Raw genomic sequence first — 17,023 nt, 5'->3', positions numbered from 1 at the left:
CTCAAACTCAGAGATCCGCCTGCCTCTGCTCCCAATAAAGGTATGCACCACCAGCACCAAGCCAAGTCCTATCGTTTCTAGGAGGTATCTGGCCTCTCCATCCCAATGCCTGCCACATAGGAACCCAGCTGATTTAGCAAGTTTCCCATCAGTCCTTGGGCAGTATGTTTGCTCAGCGGTTCTGCTTTCTTACAGAGGATGACACCTACGATGGGTATGAGAGTGACCTGGGCATCACAGCCATCGCCCTGTATGACTACCAGGCTGGTAAGACACTGACTGTGGCCTGCGGGCACAGATGTTCCTACCCAGGATGAAGTTCCTAGCTATTCCCCTCCTGAGACAGTTCTGGGAAGGAAGATGAGGCTGTCTTATGCTTGGACTTGAACCAGGGCCTGTTACCCAGTCTGACCTGGAACTCCGGGCTTAAGCAATCGTGTCTCAATTTCCCAGTGGCTGACACCTTAGGTGGACTTTACTGTGCCTGGGTATAGTTTCCACACTGTATCTTGAAGTAAATTGACAGGTGTTGCCTGGGATGGTGCAGGGATGCCCATGTCTGTGCCCACCCCTTGTCTCTCATCTGAATCCTTGGGGATCTAAAGCTGCAGAGCCCCCTTAGTCACAGACCCACAGTGCAGGCTGGGGACAGGATTCCACACAAGAGCCAGCGTGGCCCCTCTCTGTCACGTCAGCACATCCATTTCTCCTGGCTTAGTTATTACTTGAGCAGTGTTTTATAGGATGCATGGCTGTGGCTCCCTCAAATCCTCAGGCCCCCTAGGCTGAGAGAGAGAGGCTCGCTAGCCCCTTCTCTTCCTGAACAGAGACCTGGCATGTATTTCCTGGTACGCACATGGGTTCTGTGACTTTTTGGCCATCACCTCAGGTCTCTCTAGAGTCTAGATATTCATGTATAACCTTAGCAGCCCTCTCCATTGCCCTCCTTGTCATGTGTCTTAACAGTGAAGGCCCTCTCCCCTGCCGGGTGGGTGTCTTGATATCTTCCACCTGGTCAGGTGACGATCCCATCTGAGTCTCTTTCTTCTCTCCCTCCCTAGCTGGCGATGATGAAATCTCCTTTGACCCTGATGATGTCATCACCAACATAGAAATGATTGACGATGGCTGGTGGCGTGGGGTGTGCAAGGGCAGATATGGGCTCTTCCCGGCCAACTATGTGGAGCTGCGGCAGTAGGGTGGCCACCCAGAGCCTACCAGCACCAGCACTGGGTTCACACTACATCGCGTCTGCGTGTGTTGAATTGGTTTCTGCTTCCATTTCTGTTTTTGTTCTTTTTCCGAAGGTGGGGAGGGGAATATACATATTGCCTTTATATTTAATACGTCTGCTGATGCTTCGGGGCATGTCCTGCCACAGAATTTGCTAATGTCTGATGATCATGTTCACAGAGAACATGGGTGATTACTTTCAGCCATCCAGGTGTTTTAGCTTTGCCAAGCCGACTGTGGTACGTAGCCACTTCAGGGCATGCACTTCTCCTGAGGTTGGTGGTACATGTGGCCTTGTGCCCACTTCCCTTCCATGGCAGTCGGGTTCCCAGGATGGAGACAGTGCTCCTGGAGTGGCCACTCAGGGAGGAGGCTCTCTGGGATCCAGTGTTTGGAAGAAGAGGAAGGGCGTCCAAAGGAAATCGAGGTCCCGGAGCGTTGACCCTTCGAGGGAAGTCGTATCTTTCAGTCCTGACCATTTGAGCCAGGATCTGGGCTTCCTTTACTCCACCTCCTCATCTCAATTCAACCTGACACCCCAGTCCTGGTTGACCCCTTTCTCCTGCTGCCTTGCCCTGAAGTGTTACTTTCTCCCGTCTGTATTCGAGGTCTGTAGCACACAATGCATCTCAGAGATGTGCTGGCCACTTATCCTGAGCTTGGCCTGCGACATGGGAGACTTGGGGAGGGAGTCTTGGACTTGCTCATGACTCCTGCTCAGCCAGAGTGAGCTGTGTGGCCAGCCACCTGGCTGGGCAGACAGATACCTTCTCCCTGCAAGCCTCCAGAAACATGCTCCCTGTGGGGAGCTGTGTTCTTTTTGCCAAATATGTTCAATTATAGTCAGTTGATAGATTAATGTGGCTGAACACAGGACTGAGTGAACTGATCCACCTGGGTGCCTCCCCAGCATCCTTGATCAACTGTCCCTAAGATGCTTTCAAAGTGTCTGAGACACCAGGAGGCTGGGCCACACTGGTTATACACAGTCAAGCGAGCAGCACAGCATGTCCTTGTAGATGCGTCCCCACCTCTGGGACACATGAGGACCGATGCCCGTTTTCTCCCCATGAGCTTTCCTGTAGAATCCTTGCCTTTCCGTTGTTAGGTTGGGTTTTCTATATGAATTATCATCTGGAATTCTGTAGCACACCTTATAGGTATGGATTTTTTTAAATTAAATATTCAGAATAAACTTTTTTTGATCCATTTGCTGTGTGGTCCTCTGCAGTGGTTAGTCTCCATGTTTTGATTTGAAGGTGGCACTGGGGCTGAATTTCCAGGGGGGCCTCACTCAGATGCCCGTTATCAAGGCTGCACTGTCCTTCACTAGGGTAGCTGAGCAGCCGCAGCCCCTAAGGGCCTTGCTCCCTGATGGGTGCTTTCGGCTGAAGTGTACCCTAGGATCTGAGCAGGGAGATGGCTCAGTTGGTAAAACTTGCTGCACATCTTAGGTTTTGTCGCTGTGACAAGGCACCCTTATTAAACAGCTGTAGGGAACAAGGGTTTACTTAGCTACATATGGTCCATCATGGTGGAGAAGGTACACAGCACAGAAGCAGCTGGCCATGTCATGTCCATAGTCAGTCCTGCCCATAGCTAAGATGGTTCCCACATCAGTTAACATAACAGGCCTGCTCAGAGGCCTACATTCCAGCTGAGTCAAGTCCAGCTGAGGAAGTTGCTTCTCAACTTCTTCTTCCTGGGATCCTTTAGCTCACATCCTCAGGTGGTGACCCACAACCACAAACTTCTCTTCATTGAGTCGTTGTAACTGTAATATTGTTCCTGCTAGGAATCATGCGTAAGATTCTGTCTTCCTAAGGGCTCAGGCAACCCCTGGGAAAGGGTTATTTGACCAAAAACCTGGTGCCAAAAGGTGTGCTACATCCTTTAGTCCCAGACAGGCTGATCTTTGAGTTCCAGGCCAGACTTGAGTACCCATTGAGAGTATGTCTTGAAAACAACAAAACAACCAGGGCAGGGGTGAAGGGGAAGATTGGGAGAGCTGGACAGATGTCTTAATGGTTAAGACTCTGCACTGTTCTTGAAGAGGACCCAAGTTCAGTTCCCATTACCCATGTTGGGCTACACATGTAGGGGATCCTATGTCTTTGGTCTCTGATCTGGTTCTTGTAGGCACCTGCACACACATGGGCATACCCACATACAAACCCATATGCATACACATAGCTTTTAAAAAGCCGCACGCATGCACTAGGATTTGTCTGTAATCCCAGCTCTGGGGAAGTGGGGGTCGGAGGCCACCTCTCCAGAGACTCGCTGGCCAGCCACCTTAATCTGGTGCGTTACCTGTCTCACTGATGATCTTGTCCCATGAAACAAAATGGACAGCTACTGAGGAACGATATCTGAGGTTGGTCTTTGACTTCTTTAAACATCACACACACAGAGAGAGGGAAAAGGGGAGAGGGGGAGGGAGGGAGTGAAGGAGGGAGAGGGAGAGAGGGAGAGAGAGGGTTCTGAATTAGCCTCTAAATGAATCCTAATGGATATAGCCATAGGTGCCATTTTTTCAGGGTACTATTTACCAGCTTAGAGGGCAACCATGGCCCTGGACAAAGTACTGGTAACTGAAGGAGGGCCTGGCTGGGCCAGCCAGGGGTAGCAGAGAAGGAGCAAGCAGATGAAAAGTAACCAAGCCATTGGTACTTGCGCCTTGGCAGAGCTGGACACTTGTTGACAGCCTGCTCTGTGGTTCTCAGTGGCAGGCAGGCAGTGTTCTGTTCCTCAGGCAGGTGTGCAGAAAGGGGGGATCTCGGATGTCAGTGCAAGCTGTTCTGGCTACCCCCGATAGTGCTCTACACTGGCTTTTATCTACAGAGCTGGATGGTGCTCATGATGTCATGATGGGGAGACCCAAATCTTGGCTGGCCGTTTCCCTAAGTCTTGACACACTGCTGGTCCAGTAGTCAGGAGTCCCAGTGCCTCTGATATCTCTGCAGCCTAGGTGTGGCCTCATCTGTGGGGCTGCCCAGGCACACACTTGGCTTTGTTCTGTGGCAAGACTTTCCCAGTCAGTCCCTGGAGGGCTGGCTCCAGTTCGGGAATGCAGTCACCCTATAGTTAGAGAACCAGGAAGGCGGGCCCCTACTGCCCTGGCTCTCACTTTTTCCTGCTCCACCTGGATCCTCACCTGCTGGGAACTGATCTGGCTTGCCCATGGGAACCTGCTTCCCTCCTGTGGTGCCTGCTTCTGCTGTGCCAATGTGACCCTCTAGTCGAACCTTCCTTTAGTGACCCCTGGGTATGGCAGCCAGCCCTGCCTTGCCTCCAGTGTGGCTTGTAGGCTCTGTCCCTGAGGGCCACACTCTCCTTCCACTGCAGGGCCCTCACCCTTCTGTTACAGTAGAGAGCTTTCTGCCCTTGAGGTTGCAGTCACATTAGGACTCACGGTGGTGGCTTTCACATGATAGGAGGGTGAGCAGAGATGGGGGTGACAGGAATATAAAGTCTGACCACTGCTGGTCTCCTCTGCCTATGAGTGGGGCAGGGACAGAGGCTCATCAGGAACAGGACATTGTAGGTAGGCCTGTTTCTTGAGCCAGTATGCATGCTTCCCGTCATTCTCTTAAATGAGATTAGGGACGTGGCTTGGCATCCAGGCACTGAGTGTGAGTCTTGTCAGCACTGACAAAGTAATTCACCAGTCACCTGAAGGTCAGCTGCCTTTGGCCTGAGGAATTTATGGAGTGTGGGGGTGGATTCCTGGACAGTAACATGCTTTGAGCTGCTGGGGCATGAAGGTGGAGACTCAGTTCTGCCGAATGTCTGGGGCCATGAGGAGAGGGGCAGTGGTTTTTGGGGAGTCCTGAAGTCATGGCTGGCCATTGGTAAGGTCTGATGTGCAGACTGGAGACAGCTGTCTGGGTAGGTCTGACGTCTTCCATGCTAAGGTCAGAAAATGAGGTGTCCCAGGGATAGCTCTGTCCTATTAGGTCAACTCGTTTTCCTGTGGCCACCACAAAGAAGAGGATGCTCCGAAAGGAAGAAGAGCTGGGAGTGGGCTGGGGTGTGGACGGGGCTTTCCTGGGGCTCTAGTGACAGGTCACCCACTGTGTTCCTCCCTGGTTTGGCAGAATCACTACCTGAACAACTCCAACATCCTCAGTGGGAAAAAGGGTGCATGTGGTCTCCTGTCTCTAATTGGGTGCTTGTAATCATCGTGTGACCCCCCTGGATGGTGAAATCTTTGTGAGCATATGCAAGCCTAAGATTGGAGGATGATTTGAGCAAATAAGTTCAAGACCAGCCTGGGTGGCAGAGTGAGACCAGGTTCAAAAGCAAGAGCTACTAGAACTCCTGAATGAACCTTTGGGATAAGATATCCCAGTGTGTTCATCTATTTCTCCTGAGCACTAGATGCCCAAGCTTTCCTCTTTTTTCCTTTTATCCATCTTCCCTCTATCCATCTCTCCTCTCTGCCTCCCGCCCCACTTGCTTGCTTGTGCTTAGCTGGATTTCTCTACTCTTAGGCAGTTCAGGAGCCCCTGCCTAGGGAATGGTCCTGCCCACAGTGGGCTAGGTCTTCTCACATCAATTAACTCAATGCAATCCCCATAGATATGTCCATAGTTCAATTTAGACAGTCCCTCGCTTGTACTATTCCCAGGTGGTTCTAAGTTGGAGCTGTAGGGTAAAAGGTCTGAGATCACTTCTGGGTTTGAAAATAAATCAAAACCCACCAATCCTAGAAATTCCACCAGTCCTGACCTTGGAAATCTCTACCCTGAAGAACTGTGTCCAAGAAACCCTATATGAGTCTGCCTCCTGGTCAGTTCTCTGCTGCTTCCCATCTGAGCAGATTCACCCACCCTCCTGTGTCTTGCCCAATAAATCTCTTGTGTGAGGTTTGTTGTGTGTGACTTTGTGATAGTCCTTGGCTCTTGACTGTCAAGTTCCCTTTCCCCTCAGAGCTGCAACACTTACAGGATTAAGTTGACAATTAAATCTAACCATTGTAACCAATCCCTTGTCAACTGGACACAAACACGTCACTTTCAAACCATAACCTTCTATCTTTTGTCCCCAGGTCTTATGTTTATCTCAAAATGTATAATGTAAAATTAAATATATATATTTATATATTATATTAGATATAATTATATAGAGTATATTATATATTATAATATATAATATAATAATTTATAATATATTAATTATATAATATTATATAATTATATATATAGTCTGAAAAAAGTCCCAACACTTTAAAAGTTCAAAGTCTTTTAAATGAAATCTTCTATAAAATTAAAACAATTATATAAATGGAGAGAGCAGACATTCTTATTTCAAATAGGAAGGACCAGGACATGACATGACAGGGTGGGGGGAGCAGATCTAACTGATCCTTTGGTCAGTATAGCTACACTGTCCTGTAACCATGACAGACTATGGTTTGGATGACAAATGTCCACCGTAGGTTCAGGTTTTGGACACTTGGTTCCTAGTTGGTGGCGCTGTTTGGGGGATGTTTGGGTGGTACAGCCCTGTTAGAGGAAGTAGTTGTCCTTGAGGTTATAAAGCCTCACTTTGTTTTGGGTTCACTCTCTGCTTTGTGCTTGTGTTGAAGACATGAGCTCAGCTGACTGCTCCAGTCACCATGCCTACTGCTTCAACCTGCCTCCTACCATGACAAACCCACCCTTCTAGAACTTTGACAGCTATGTCAGGATTGGCTGTGGACACTCCACCCTTAGCTTAGCTTCAGTTGTACCTCATCACCCAGAGCACGCACAATGCTCTTCAGAGTGCGTCTCTGTTTTGTTGTTTTGTCCCTGTGTAAGCTCCAACTGTTGTATTAACTTTCCTAGAAGGTGTGACTATGCACCCTAGATAGTGTGGATAATGGAGGAAGTCCTGAATGAATGTGTATTATTATCATGAGCACAGCCATGTTGAGGACCTCAATGCCTCAGACCCATAGGAATGGTAAGACCTTTCCTGGGCCAGGCTCAGGAATAGCAAAGCAACATCCTGTGTGTGGATGTTGACGTGTGTGGAAACTCTTATCAACCATAGCATCCTCCTCCTGGATGATAGCCATCTGACAGTGCTCACTCCAGAGACCCAGGACTGAGGTTAACTAGCACTCTTCCTCACCCATGCTGTATACAGTAAACATGCCAGCTACAACTGGTTCATCTCCTTTAGAGCATAAGATCCACTCAATCCTAGCGCCTCTCTCTCTCTCTCTCTCTCTCTCTCTCTTTCTCTCTTTCTCTCTCTCTCTTTCATTCTCCCTCTCTGTATGTGTGTGTCTGTGTCTCTGTCTCTCTGTCTATCTTTGTCTCTGTCTCTTTGTCTCTCTGACTCTGTCTCTGTGTCTCTGTCTCTGTGTCTCTGTCTCTCTCTGTCTCTCCTCCCCCTCTCTGTGTGAAATTCAATCTCAAAGCCATGAAGACCATAGCAAGATGGGAGACCAACAACAGATCAAAGAAATGATCCAACCAAGCTCATCTTGGTAAGTCAGTGGTTTTAATTGGGGTTCCTGATAGGAACCTAGATAAGGAGTCACTAGAAGAGCATGGGTAAGGAGACAGTTGTAGGAGCACGGGCTAGGGCGTCACTTGCAGAATTAAGGGTGAGGGGTCTCCCCGCAGGGAACAGTGGCTTTCAGTTGGTTATGTTGCTGAAGTGCTCAAGTAGCAGCTCCCTTCAGGATCCTTTAACTGCTAATATTTCCAGGGGTGTAGGACAGAGTACCATGCACTCCCTTGAAGCCTCCTGGGGTGCCCATGAGGCATGAGCCACACATCCCTTTTGTGGTCAAACATTACGGAACACATCTGGGACCTAGAGGCAGTGCACAGATCCAGCCTGGACTAGTTCTGGATGAATGCACAGCAAACTGTGTCCTCGGAGTGAAGTTTTCGGGAAAACCCCCAATCCCATCTTATGCCTGTGTGTAATCGATGAGCACATGTTAAAGCCAGATGCATCATGGGAAGGAAAATAAACAGAGAATAAGACTCAAAGTTGTCAATCAAAATGGAAAACTAGCCAGGTGTGCTGACTGACACAATCCTTTGTCCTTGCACTTGGAGGCAGAGGCCAGTGGATCTCTGTAAGTTCGAGGCCAGCCTGGTCTACGTAGCAAGCTCCAAGACAGCCAGCGGTACACAGAGAAACCCTGTCTTGAATCCCCTGCCCCCAAATAAAAACAGATTGAAAACTACCCATAGCCCACACCTAGCAGCCACTTCCTCCCCTTGGAGCCACAGAAGAAAGTCCAGCCAGGACCAGGGCCCCTACACCCTCTCATTCACTGTTTCTTTGCTGTACAGAACTTTGCTTCTGAATAAAGCCCCTGCTCTCTCTCCATTTGTTTGTGCTTCTTCAGCTCTTTGAACAAGACACCAAGAATCTGGAAACACGCTGTTCAGATAGTGACCATTGAGGACACAATCTTGTGGAAATCCCCTGCAGGTGGCCATAGCCACTCCTGACAGAAATAGCCATGCCGTGCCCAGACAGTATTGTTCAAGATAAGAGCCTGCCTTATCTCCACGAGGATTCAGGGATACTGTAGCCATGAGAACAGGCTCAGGGTCAAAAGTGAAGAAATGTCCAGGACCAAGGGCTGTAGGACAGATGCTGTCGGGGTGGGGAGAGGGGTAGGGTGTGTGTCCCTCTTCTATGTTCCACTGTGCATCTAGTGAGGGTCTGACCCTTGAACCCAGTGAGGTGATCCCGGCATCACTTTAACTGTTCTGGTTTCCTGGTTCCCAGAGTGCACCTCCTGTCAGATGCTCATGGCTGAGGACTGGCAGGGCAACAGTCTGCACATGCCAGGCTTGTCTCTCATGCTCTAAGGGTCCCCTTAATGGAGAGGAGCAGCCACATGATCCAGTGAGCACCCTTCTCCCACACAAGGCTGGTTCAGGAGGAGGGAGGAGAGCTGCTGTAGGGTACTGAAAGATTCTAGTCGTAGGGTTCCCTCAGAGCTGCTGTGCTTTCAGTGTCTCTGACGCGGTCTTTCCAGTCACAGTTCACAAATTCTTGCTTGAAAGTGGAGGGTTTGCTTTGAGCTGGCTCAGATGGTGTGCTCCACGGCCAGGGGGGGCCTGCTGCTGTCTCTTCTGGTTTCTTTCCTGGCTTCAGGGCAGTGAGACTGTGCTTATGACTGCTCTTGTCCTCCCAGCTCTGACCTCCTCTGTCACACCTATAATCTGGAAGGGGCAGAAAGGCAAAAGTCCTCTTTTCACAGTAGAGGAAGCTGTGGGAGAAAAGCTACTGTGGTGGGCCAGCACCCAGGTCACCATGGGCACCAGAGCCAACCAACCGGGGCTGACATATAGACAAATATGCACAGTAAACTGGACCAGAAACTGTAGGCAATCCCCAGCTGTGAGTGGAAGTTGTGTGTGCCCACATCGAGGACTGGGCCTTTGGAAATCCTGTCCACGTGGCATCTACATGTGGGATCATCAGTTCCCATATCTATAGAAAGGATGTCAGCTTGGCGACAGTTCCTAGGAAACATTAAAGTCAGTCAATGCTACACCTAGCCAAGGTGCCCTTTCTCTCAGGCCCTCTATTTGAAGGTTAGGGTCCTGTGTATGGTGATCTTGACCACAGGTAAGGGAGTTAGGGTGGTCTGTTTCTGATTCTGGCCTCTTCCTCTGTATAAGCTGGTGTGGACCGTGGTCCTGGGCAGTACGGAGCTTCCAGAATCCCTGAATTGAACTAAAGACTAGGGAAGGAGAAGGGGAAAGGTCATGACTCTGGCATCAGGTATGGATTCTGACCAAGTGGCCTATTCCTAGGGCACCTATGGCTTCTCCCCTCCAGGTGAACCTGGCCAGGGAGGTTGCACAGCAAACTGAACCTCCCCATTCATGTCTCGAGAGGACTTGGTTCCGCACTGAGACTGAAGTGCTCTGGAGTCGGGCTCTGCCTCAAAGCTGGTACACACTCGTGGAGGGCACCCTGCAGTGCCCAGGCCACTTATGCCAGTGCCCTTACACAGTGGTCATGACACTTGCTCAGTCCTGGGGCAGAAAGCACGTTTTAATGACAGTTCCGGGCAGCATTGGGGTGGCTTGATTTCCATGAGCAGCCAGGAGAGCAGGTGGCTGCTGAGTTAACTCCAGGTTGTGTCCTGGCTGTGCTCCTAGGCTGCCTGGGCGTCTCACCCAGTGCCTGTGGGCAGTGTCCATTCTCACCTTTGAATTCTTAACCCTAGTGCTCGAGCCTTGTGTGGACACAATGATCACAATAGAAAGGAGTTGCTCCTCTCTGCATTCTGTGATTCAGCTTCTGGGATTAGTGGGACCTACCCTGCCTGAAACTCTGTGGCCCGTGTGTCCACAGCCTGCTGGCTATAGCACAGCCTCATAACAGTCTTGGGGCTTTGTGGGAGGATTCCAGATCTGAGGCACTCCTTGCACCTTTAAGGTGTGTGTGTGTGTGTGTGTGTGTGTGTGTGTGTGTGTGTGTGTGTGTACCACTCTATGGCATGCCAGTGTGCCTAGCCTGGTGTCTGTCTTCCCACCTCTGCCATCAGTAGGTTGAGGAGACACGATGTGTGGTGGCATCACTCCCCTTGCTGGCTGAGTCCCTTGAGGCTCACTCTAATTGTGATTAGTCTAGACCCAGGGACAGAATGCTTGCTCCCAGAGTGTACCCACCACACGCCACTCAGGAAAATCTGACACCTTGAACGTCTAGAAACAGCTGACAGTTGTGAGACTAGAGTCACACCGACATACTTCTAATGTCTAGTCTCAGTCACGGGAATGCAAATATTTTGTGTTTTTAGCAAAACATGAAACCAAAGCCCACCACTGACCTTGGTAAGCAGCACTGGCTGGAGCCACCAGGGGGCACTGCAACACAAGCGCTGCCCACCCAGGTCTCTCAGCTCTGACACCAACCCCCATGATAATTCTCTAAAACATGTTTGCATTTAAATGAAAATACTGGACGTGATGTAGCAGAGAGCACTTTTAATGGAAAATTAGTTGATAACACAATTCGGTTTCAATGTTCTCTCTCTCTATTTTATTTTATTTTTTTAAGCATAACCGACTGTGTGTATCCCACAGTTTTCTGACGAGAAGGGCTCTGCCCAGGGCCTAGCTCCTCTCAGCACTCAGTTCTCCAGTTGGGCTTCGATTCTTTAGGTTGTGCATTGATATGAGCTTCCAGTTCAGAAGACAAGGCACTAGAACTATTTTTTAAATCAGCTACATTATACATTGATCCTCTTATCAAATGTACAGTTACAGTATGGTAGTACGCAGATTAGTTCAAAACACCCAAGGCACACACTTTGTTTTTAAATCGATTTTTTTCTATTCAGGATTTATTTGAAGGCTCATATTAAAGTTTTGGATTGGCTGTGAACAGAGTTCTAGTAGAAGCCACGAACAGTGGCTGCTGTGACTTTTTAAATACAAACCGGCAAAGACTGTGAGCTGCAGACCCACGTCCCGGAGTGCAGGAAGAAACAGCATCATCAGGACAGTGGGGACTTGCAGGGTGGAGCCAGGGGGATGCTAGAATCTGGGGCAGGGCACTGGACACTGCCAGATTCTGCCCAGAGCAGGCAGTCTAAATGCCAGTGTCAGTGATCCCTCCGTCCAGGGTGTTCCCACCCGGGACCTCTACAGGTGCAGGCACGGTTCAGACCCCCGGGGAGCAAATGCCTCAAATACAGTTCAAGTACAGAGAAGGTGGGCCGGTAGATGCCCCCCGATGGATGCCCAATTTACCAAGGGGTCTGGGAAAAGCCACCGGACAGTGAAGCTGGGGGGGCTGGTGGTCTAGGAGAATCTACTGGAGGAGCACAGGGAGCAAGGGGAAAGATGAGGACACAGTGGTTGCTACTTGGATGACGGGTATACCCAAGGAGAGACCCTGTTGGGGAAGAACTCAGGAGGCCAGAGAGATTCAGTGTTTTTCAGATATACTTCCAGGAGCGGCACACGGATGGCCCCTAAGCTCCGGGTCCAGCTGTTTGCCAAAGACCCTGATTCTCTCTTGCTATCCTGACCTTAGTCCACCGCTGCTTGTGGAAGCATCACCTGCTTAGGCCAGCCAGAGAAGTGGCTAGGTCTTCTGCTCCATGGCCCCTGGCCAGCTGACAGCCCTCATTGCTGTGAGGACACTTCTCCTCCTGGGAAAGAGGGAGGCAAGCCTGGGTCAGTCTCTGGGGTGCCCCTGCACCCACCCTGAAAACAGAAGGGACAGCCAGGCCTGTGACGCATGCTCACAGGAGTGGTCACACAAGCCCATTTTTGACATTTTGCACAATTCTCTAATAATATACAAGGTTTCCATTTAGACAATGAGGGCACCTGAGGAGAACGGGCCTGAGGTGAAGTGGCTGAAGGGAAGATGCTATCCTGTCAGCTTGCCCAGGCAAAGCCGGCTGAAGTGTGCAGAACACCCTATTTCCGAGGGCAAGCTTGACTGCTCTGGGGGAGCCAGCTCCACCTTCCCCTTTGTAATCAGAACCACAACCTTATTGCAAGAGTATATTTATTTTTTTTTACAGTAATTTTGGTTGCCATACAAGAGATTGAAGGATTTGGGGGGAAAAGTGCAAAGTACAGGAACTTTCTCTCTCGCTCTCTCTCCCTCTCTCTCTCCCTCTCTCTTTCTCTCTCTCCTTCTAAATAAATAAAGTCTAAAAAAAAAGCACAAAATTAACAGCAACAAAGATAATGTGACATGTGTTGTTACACACAAACTATAGTGTGAACCATGTTAGTATTTAAAACCCAAAATTGCTAATGGGAGGAAAAAAAAATCAATATTTGTGGCCCCCTACCCGCACACACACAAAAAGTCATTGCCAGGTCAGCTGGGTAATGTTTGCTTGTTCAATAACTCAGGAAAAAAAAACCTCACCATTTTATTAACTAAAGTATCACAAATAATTCTTATGTAAAGTTTCAGCACGTCAGCAGTCACATTGAGTTTTTAATTGTATGAATTAAATCTAAAATGCGCATGGATGCCCCAGAGTGGGGATCCTGGCGGGTATACACAATTTACAGCTTGAGAGATTTTGGTTTTGTATACACAATATTACAGAAACTAGGCATGTAAATTTATGCAGTTATTTAAATTACAGTATATAACAAAAGTTGATCTTAAAACCTGGAATAGTGGTAACATGGTCCTTATGAGCAGTTTAACATCTGATTCACCACTGAGGAGGGTCCTGGGGTAGGGCCTGGTCCTGACATGTTCCAAATGGGAGGGGGGGACAGTGGGCTGCAACTTCAATGAGGGACTATTGCTTTCTGTGCAAAAATCAACTGTCAGAGACAGAGACCCAGTATCGAGGCAAATGTGTGTTTGGATGATTAGGGGTCAGTTCTGATAGGTCCAGCTGTGTTTCTGTGACCAGACACTGCAAAGCAAAGCTGGCCTATCAGCTCCCGGGGCTGGCAGTCAGCTTGCTTCTGCCTGGAGGCCTGTGGCTTGAAGTCTATAGAAGGCAGTCGCAGCCTGTCACCTGCTGCCTACGTTCAGCGGGCCCCAAGCCACCAGGTCTCTCCTGCCTAGCATCTGCCTGGCACTGAGCACAGAGGTAATGCCAACCAGAGGCACAGGAAAGGGACCTAGTACTGTGGCACACTGAGAGGACTTTGAAGAACCACCCATTGGAAGACAAATTAGTGGCGGGCCACATTTTCACACTCTCTGAACTCTTCAGTGGCTACCCGCAGTGTCTGGACTCAACATCTCTGGAGCATTACTGATTCATTCGCCTCGCTGTGGGGAATGACAGAACCCAGAGCAAAGTGCTCAACGGTCACCTGGTACCAGCTCATTGGACGATTCAGAAGTTGGGGTTGACCTGCAAAGGGTTTGGGGGACAGAATAAGGTTCAAAGCCCTGGTCTCCATATCAAGGGTTGTGGTGCATGCATGAGAGGGTGTGTGCGTGTGTGTGTGTGTGTGTGTGTGTGTGTGTGTGTGTGTCCGCACGCATGCACGAATATGCATGTCTGTCTGTTGTTGTTGGAGAAACTGTGGAGTCGTGGATTCTAATCCTTTTGACGAAATAATTGCCCTTCAGTGATGAAGTTGTGGCAAAAGCTGAAGAAGGACTCGGTGTTGCAGGTTCTGAGGAAGTGGCCAGGGAAGGGTAATTTTGAAAAGGTTGCTTCTATAATTGTCCCAAGGAAACAGTATTGTTAAACCACAACCCCTTTTCCTTTAGCTTTCCAGCACTAGGTGGCACAGGGGCTGCCCGGTAGACCGGCCACTTTTTTCTTAAGATATTGTGCTTATGAACTATCTGTACACGTATTTAAACTTGCAGTAAAGAAAGTTTTTTTTTAAATTGCTAAATTTTATGTATTCATTGTAGTGCTGTTCCAGGCCTCGTCAGACACACGGCTGTGAGCATAAGTGGAGGGGGGAAAAAGGAAAAACATGTTTTATAATTAGAGATGGGCTGGGCTAGTTCTGAAATGATAAAACCATCACCTGACATTCTAGTCTCCTCTGAGTGTGGGGGAGAGGGGGTTGCGGGAGCCTAGCTGGCTGCGTGGTGGCTGTGTGCAGCCGATGACCTCCCTGGGATGTTAGAGGTATTAGAGGGAGAGATCTGGGGGCAAGAAGGGTAGGCTCAGGTGGCCGGGCCTGAGGTGAGGCTTGGTCCAGGATGCTCCCCACCTTCCTTTCCGCACACATCTAAACTTCGCCACAGCCTGTGCCCCACTTTCTGTTCTCCACCAGGTCCTGACCACAGGCTTCTCTGAGATCCAGATGTTAAGACAAGCCGGTGGGATCCCCGCTATCTGAGAGAAGGGAGAAAGGCCCCTGAGTTCCACCTTTCTTGGCCTCTGAGAGCCGAAGTGCTGCCTTATCAGGATGCTCACCTGTGGCCTGATGCGGTGAAGGGCGTGACATTCTACCCGCCACCAGGGAGGACAACAGCTTCTCTATGGCAACCGTGCTTCCCCCAAACCTTGGGTCTTCTTGTCCTTGTAAAAGAAGATGCTCACCTGTTCTGACCTCTGTGGAGCTCTGCAGACATCCAATTAGAGTAAATTTCAAGAGCCCCCACCTCTCCCTTCTGGGCAGGTGCTCTGGGCAGACACCTGTCCTTGCCCTGGAGGAGGTTGTGTGCTTGGGCAGCCACACATTGGCTGGCTCTATGGCCAGGCCTCCCTCCTCCTCAGGATCGTGACTTTGTGCTTTGACTAACTCCGTGTGACTTCAGTTTGGCCACCCTGGAATTATGCTAATCAGTTTGCAGAAGTAAAGAAAGCAAGTTAAGCAAGCTGGGCACGATCCTGTCCACACAGCCACCACTGCCAAGGACCTTGGGGCCAAAGAAGCTCAGATGCGTGTCACAAGAGTCAGACTAGAGGTGGATGGGACAGTGTTTCTCTAAGGTCTGGCTCAGGCAGGGCTCCACCTGGGGCTGCTCACTGAGAGCCAAGCACAGGGGAGGGACCGAGCCAACGAACCCACCCAGAGGCCAAAGGCCTGAAGAAAGGCTGTGTTCCGGGGCTGAGGGGTGAGAGTTGCCCAGAAGGCAGAGGAGGGAGGCCTCGGGAGGTATCTGGAGTACACTGGTATCTGCCACAGGAGGAGAGGGTCCCACATGCCATCTATGGCAGCCTCTGAGACCAGGACAGACACCCCCTTACTGTCCCTTTGGACAGAAGCCACCCAAGAAATCTGCACAGAGAGCTGGGTTTTGAGGCCCTGGTTTGGCCACACCAAGGGACATCCACAGCACTTCTTTGGGTACCCAGAGACAAACCCACAGACCAGAGATTGGTGCTGTCAGCCTCTGCTTGGCCACCACACATTTCAACATAAGCCCATCTCTACTTATAAGAAAGGAGTCTGTGAAGGCCCAGGACAGCCACCCTTATCTGTCCAGCAGCTGTTTCAAAGCCCTTTCTATGTTCATCCTGTGCCCAACTCGAGTCACCCCAAGATCTATCAAGTCTTCCTTCTGGAGGTTTGGCAGATGGCTGCCGTCAATCTCATTGTCCATGAACGTCTCCTTGTGTTCACCCAAGTTCAGACTTTCCAGCCAGTCTGCCACATCTGGTTTCGTCCACAGGTGGACAGGCTTAGTTGTAAAAGGCTTATTTGAGATTGGCTGTTGCAATATTGAAGGAGATGGTGACCTGCTGCGTCCTGCTGGGTTCAAGCCAAAGAGGTCCCCTGCAGGGGACTGGCTTGGAAGGCTAAAGACATCTGAGAGTGTGGGGGAGGGAGAGGCTGCTGCAGCAGACGGAGGGGTGGGCAGAATCTCTTTGCTCAATTCCGTTGGCGAAACCACAGGGCTTGGGGCACGTCTCGGTCCTGAGGTCCTGCTTTCATAGTCAGGGGGCCGGCTCTGTAGGGTGATGGGCTGGGAGGTTCCGGGGCGGACAGTGAAGGTGACCGTCGTGCTCCGTGTACCTGAGACAGTGCTCATGACCTCCGGGCTTCTGAAATAGCAACGACAGAGAAGAACATCACTTCTGGGTCCCTAAGGATTATGGGATGGAAGGGGGAGGCACCCACACCACAGCAGAGGGTCTGCACTGGCAGTGAAACAGACTGCTGTGCCAGTCAGAGGGGTGTGGGTGGAGCAGGAGTCACCACAGCACAGCAAGCCAGCCACTCACCTGGGCCAGGCTGGAAAGAGCCTGGAGGGACCCCCTGTGCAGGCCAGAATGAGCGCAGGCCCTCTCCCAGCAACATACACATTCCAGAGGACTCCCTTTCTGGGCAGCCTGTCAGGTCTCTGCTTAGGGTTAAATCTTTTTGGGTTTTGGACGAATGCAGGGCCAGCC

At 50.2% G+C, this 17,023-nt stretch overlaps 2 protein-coding genes across 29 annotated transcripts in view; one reads left to right on the top strand and one right to left on the bottom strand.

The window, feature by feature from the left end:
* The window catches only part of Cttn (cortactin), a 35,530-nt gene extending 33,088 nt beyond the window's left edge, over positions 1-2,442 (top strand). For all 8 annotated transcript variants that reach the window (XM_063272521.1, NM_001398644.1, NM_021868.3 and 5 more), the window contains 2 exons: positions 196-267; positions 1,062-2,442. In XM_063272521.1, coding sequence (XP_063128591.1) covers positions 196-267; positions 1,062-1,198 — 209 coding nt within the window. In that variant the 3' untranslated portion in view covers positions 1,199-2,442. The remainder of the gene's footprint in view (positions 1-195; positions 268-1,061) is intronic.
* Positions 2,443-11,189: 8,747 nt separating this feature from the next.
* Shank2 (SH3 and multiple ankyrin repeat domains 2) overlaps positions 11,190-17,023 on the bottom strand; it is a 445,157-nt gene continuing 439,323 nt past the window's right edge. For 17 of the 21 annotated variants that reach the window (XM_063274304.1, XM_063274282.1, XM_063274330.1 and 14 more), the window contains one exon: positions 11,190-16,675. In XM_063274304.1, coding sequence (XP_063130374.1) covers positions 16,105-16,675 — 571 coding nt within the window. In that variant the 3' untranslated portion in view covers positions 11,190-16,104. 21 annotated transcript variants of the gene reach the window in all.

This window comes from Rattus norvegicus, chromosome 1, assembly GCF_036323735.1.
Source record: "Rattus norvegicus strain BN/NHsdMcwi chromosome 1, GRCr8, whole genome shotgun sequence".
NCBI lineage: Eukaryota > Metazoa > Chordata > Mammalia > Rodentia > Muridae > Rattus > Rattus norvegicus.
Note: the sequence above shows the minus strand (reverse complement) of the source record. Positions and strands in the feature narration are given on the sequence as shown.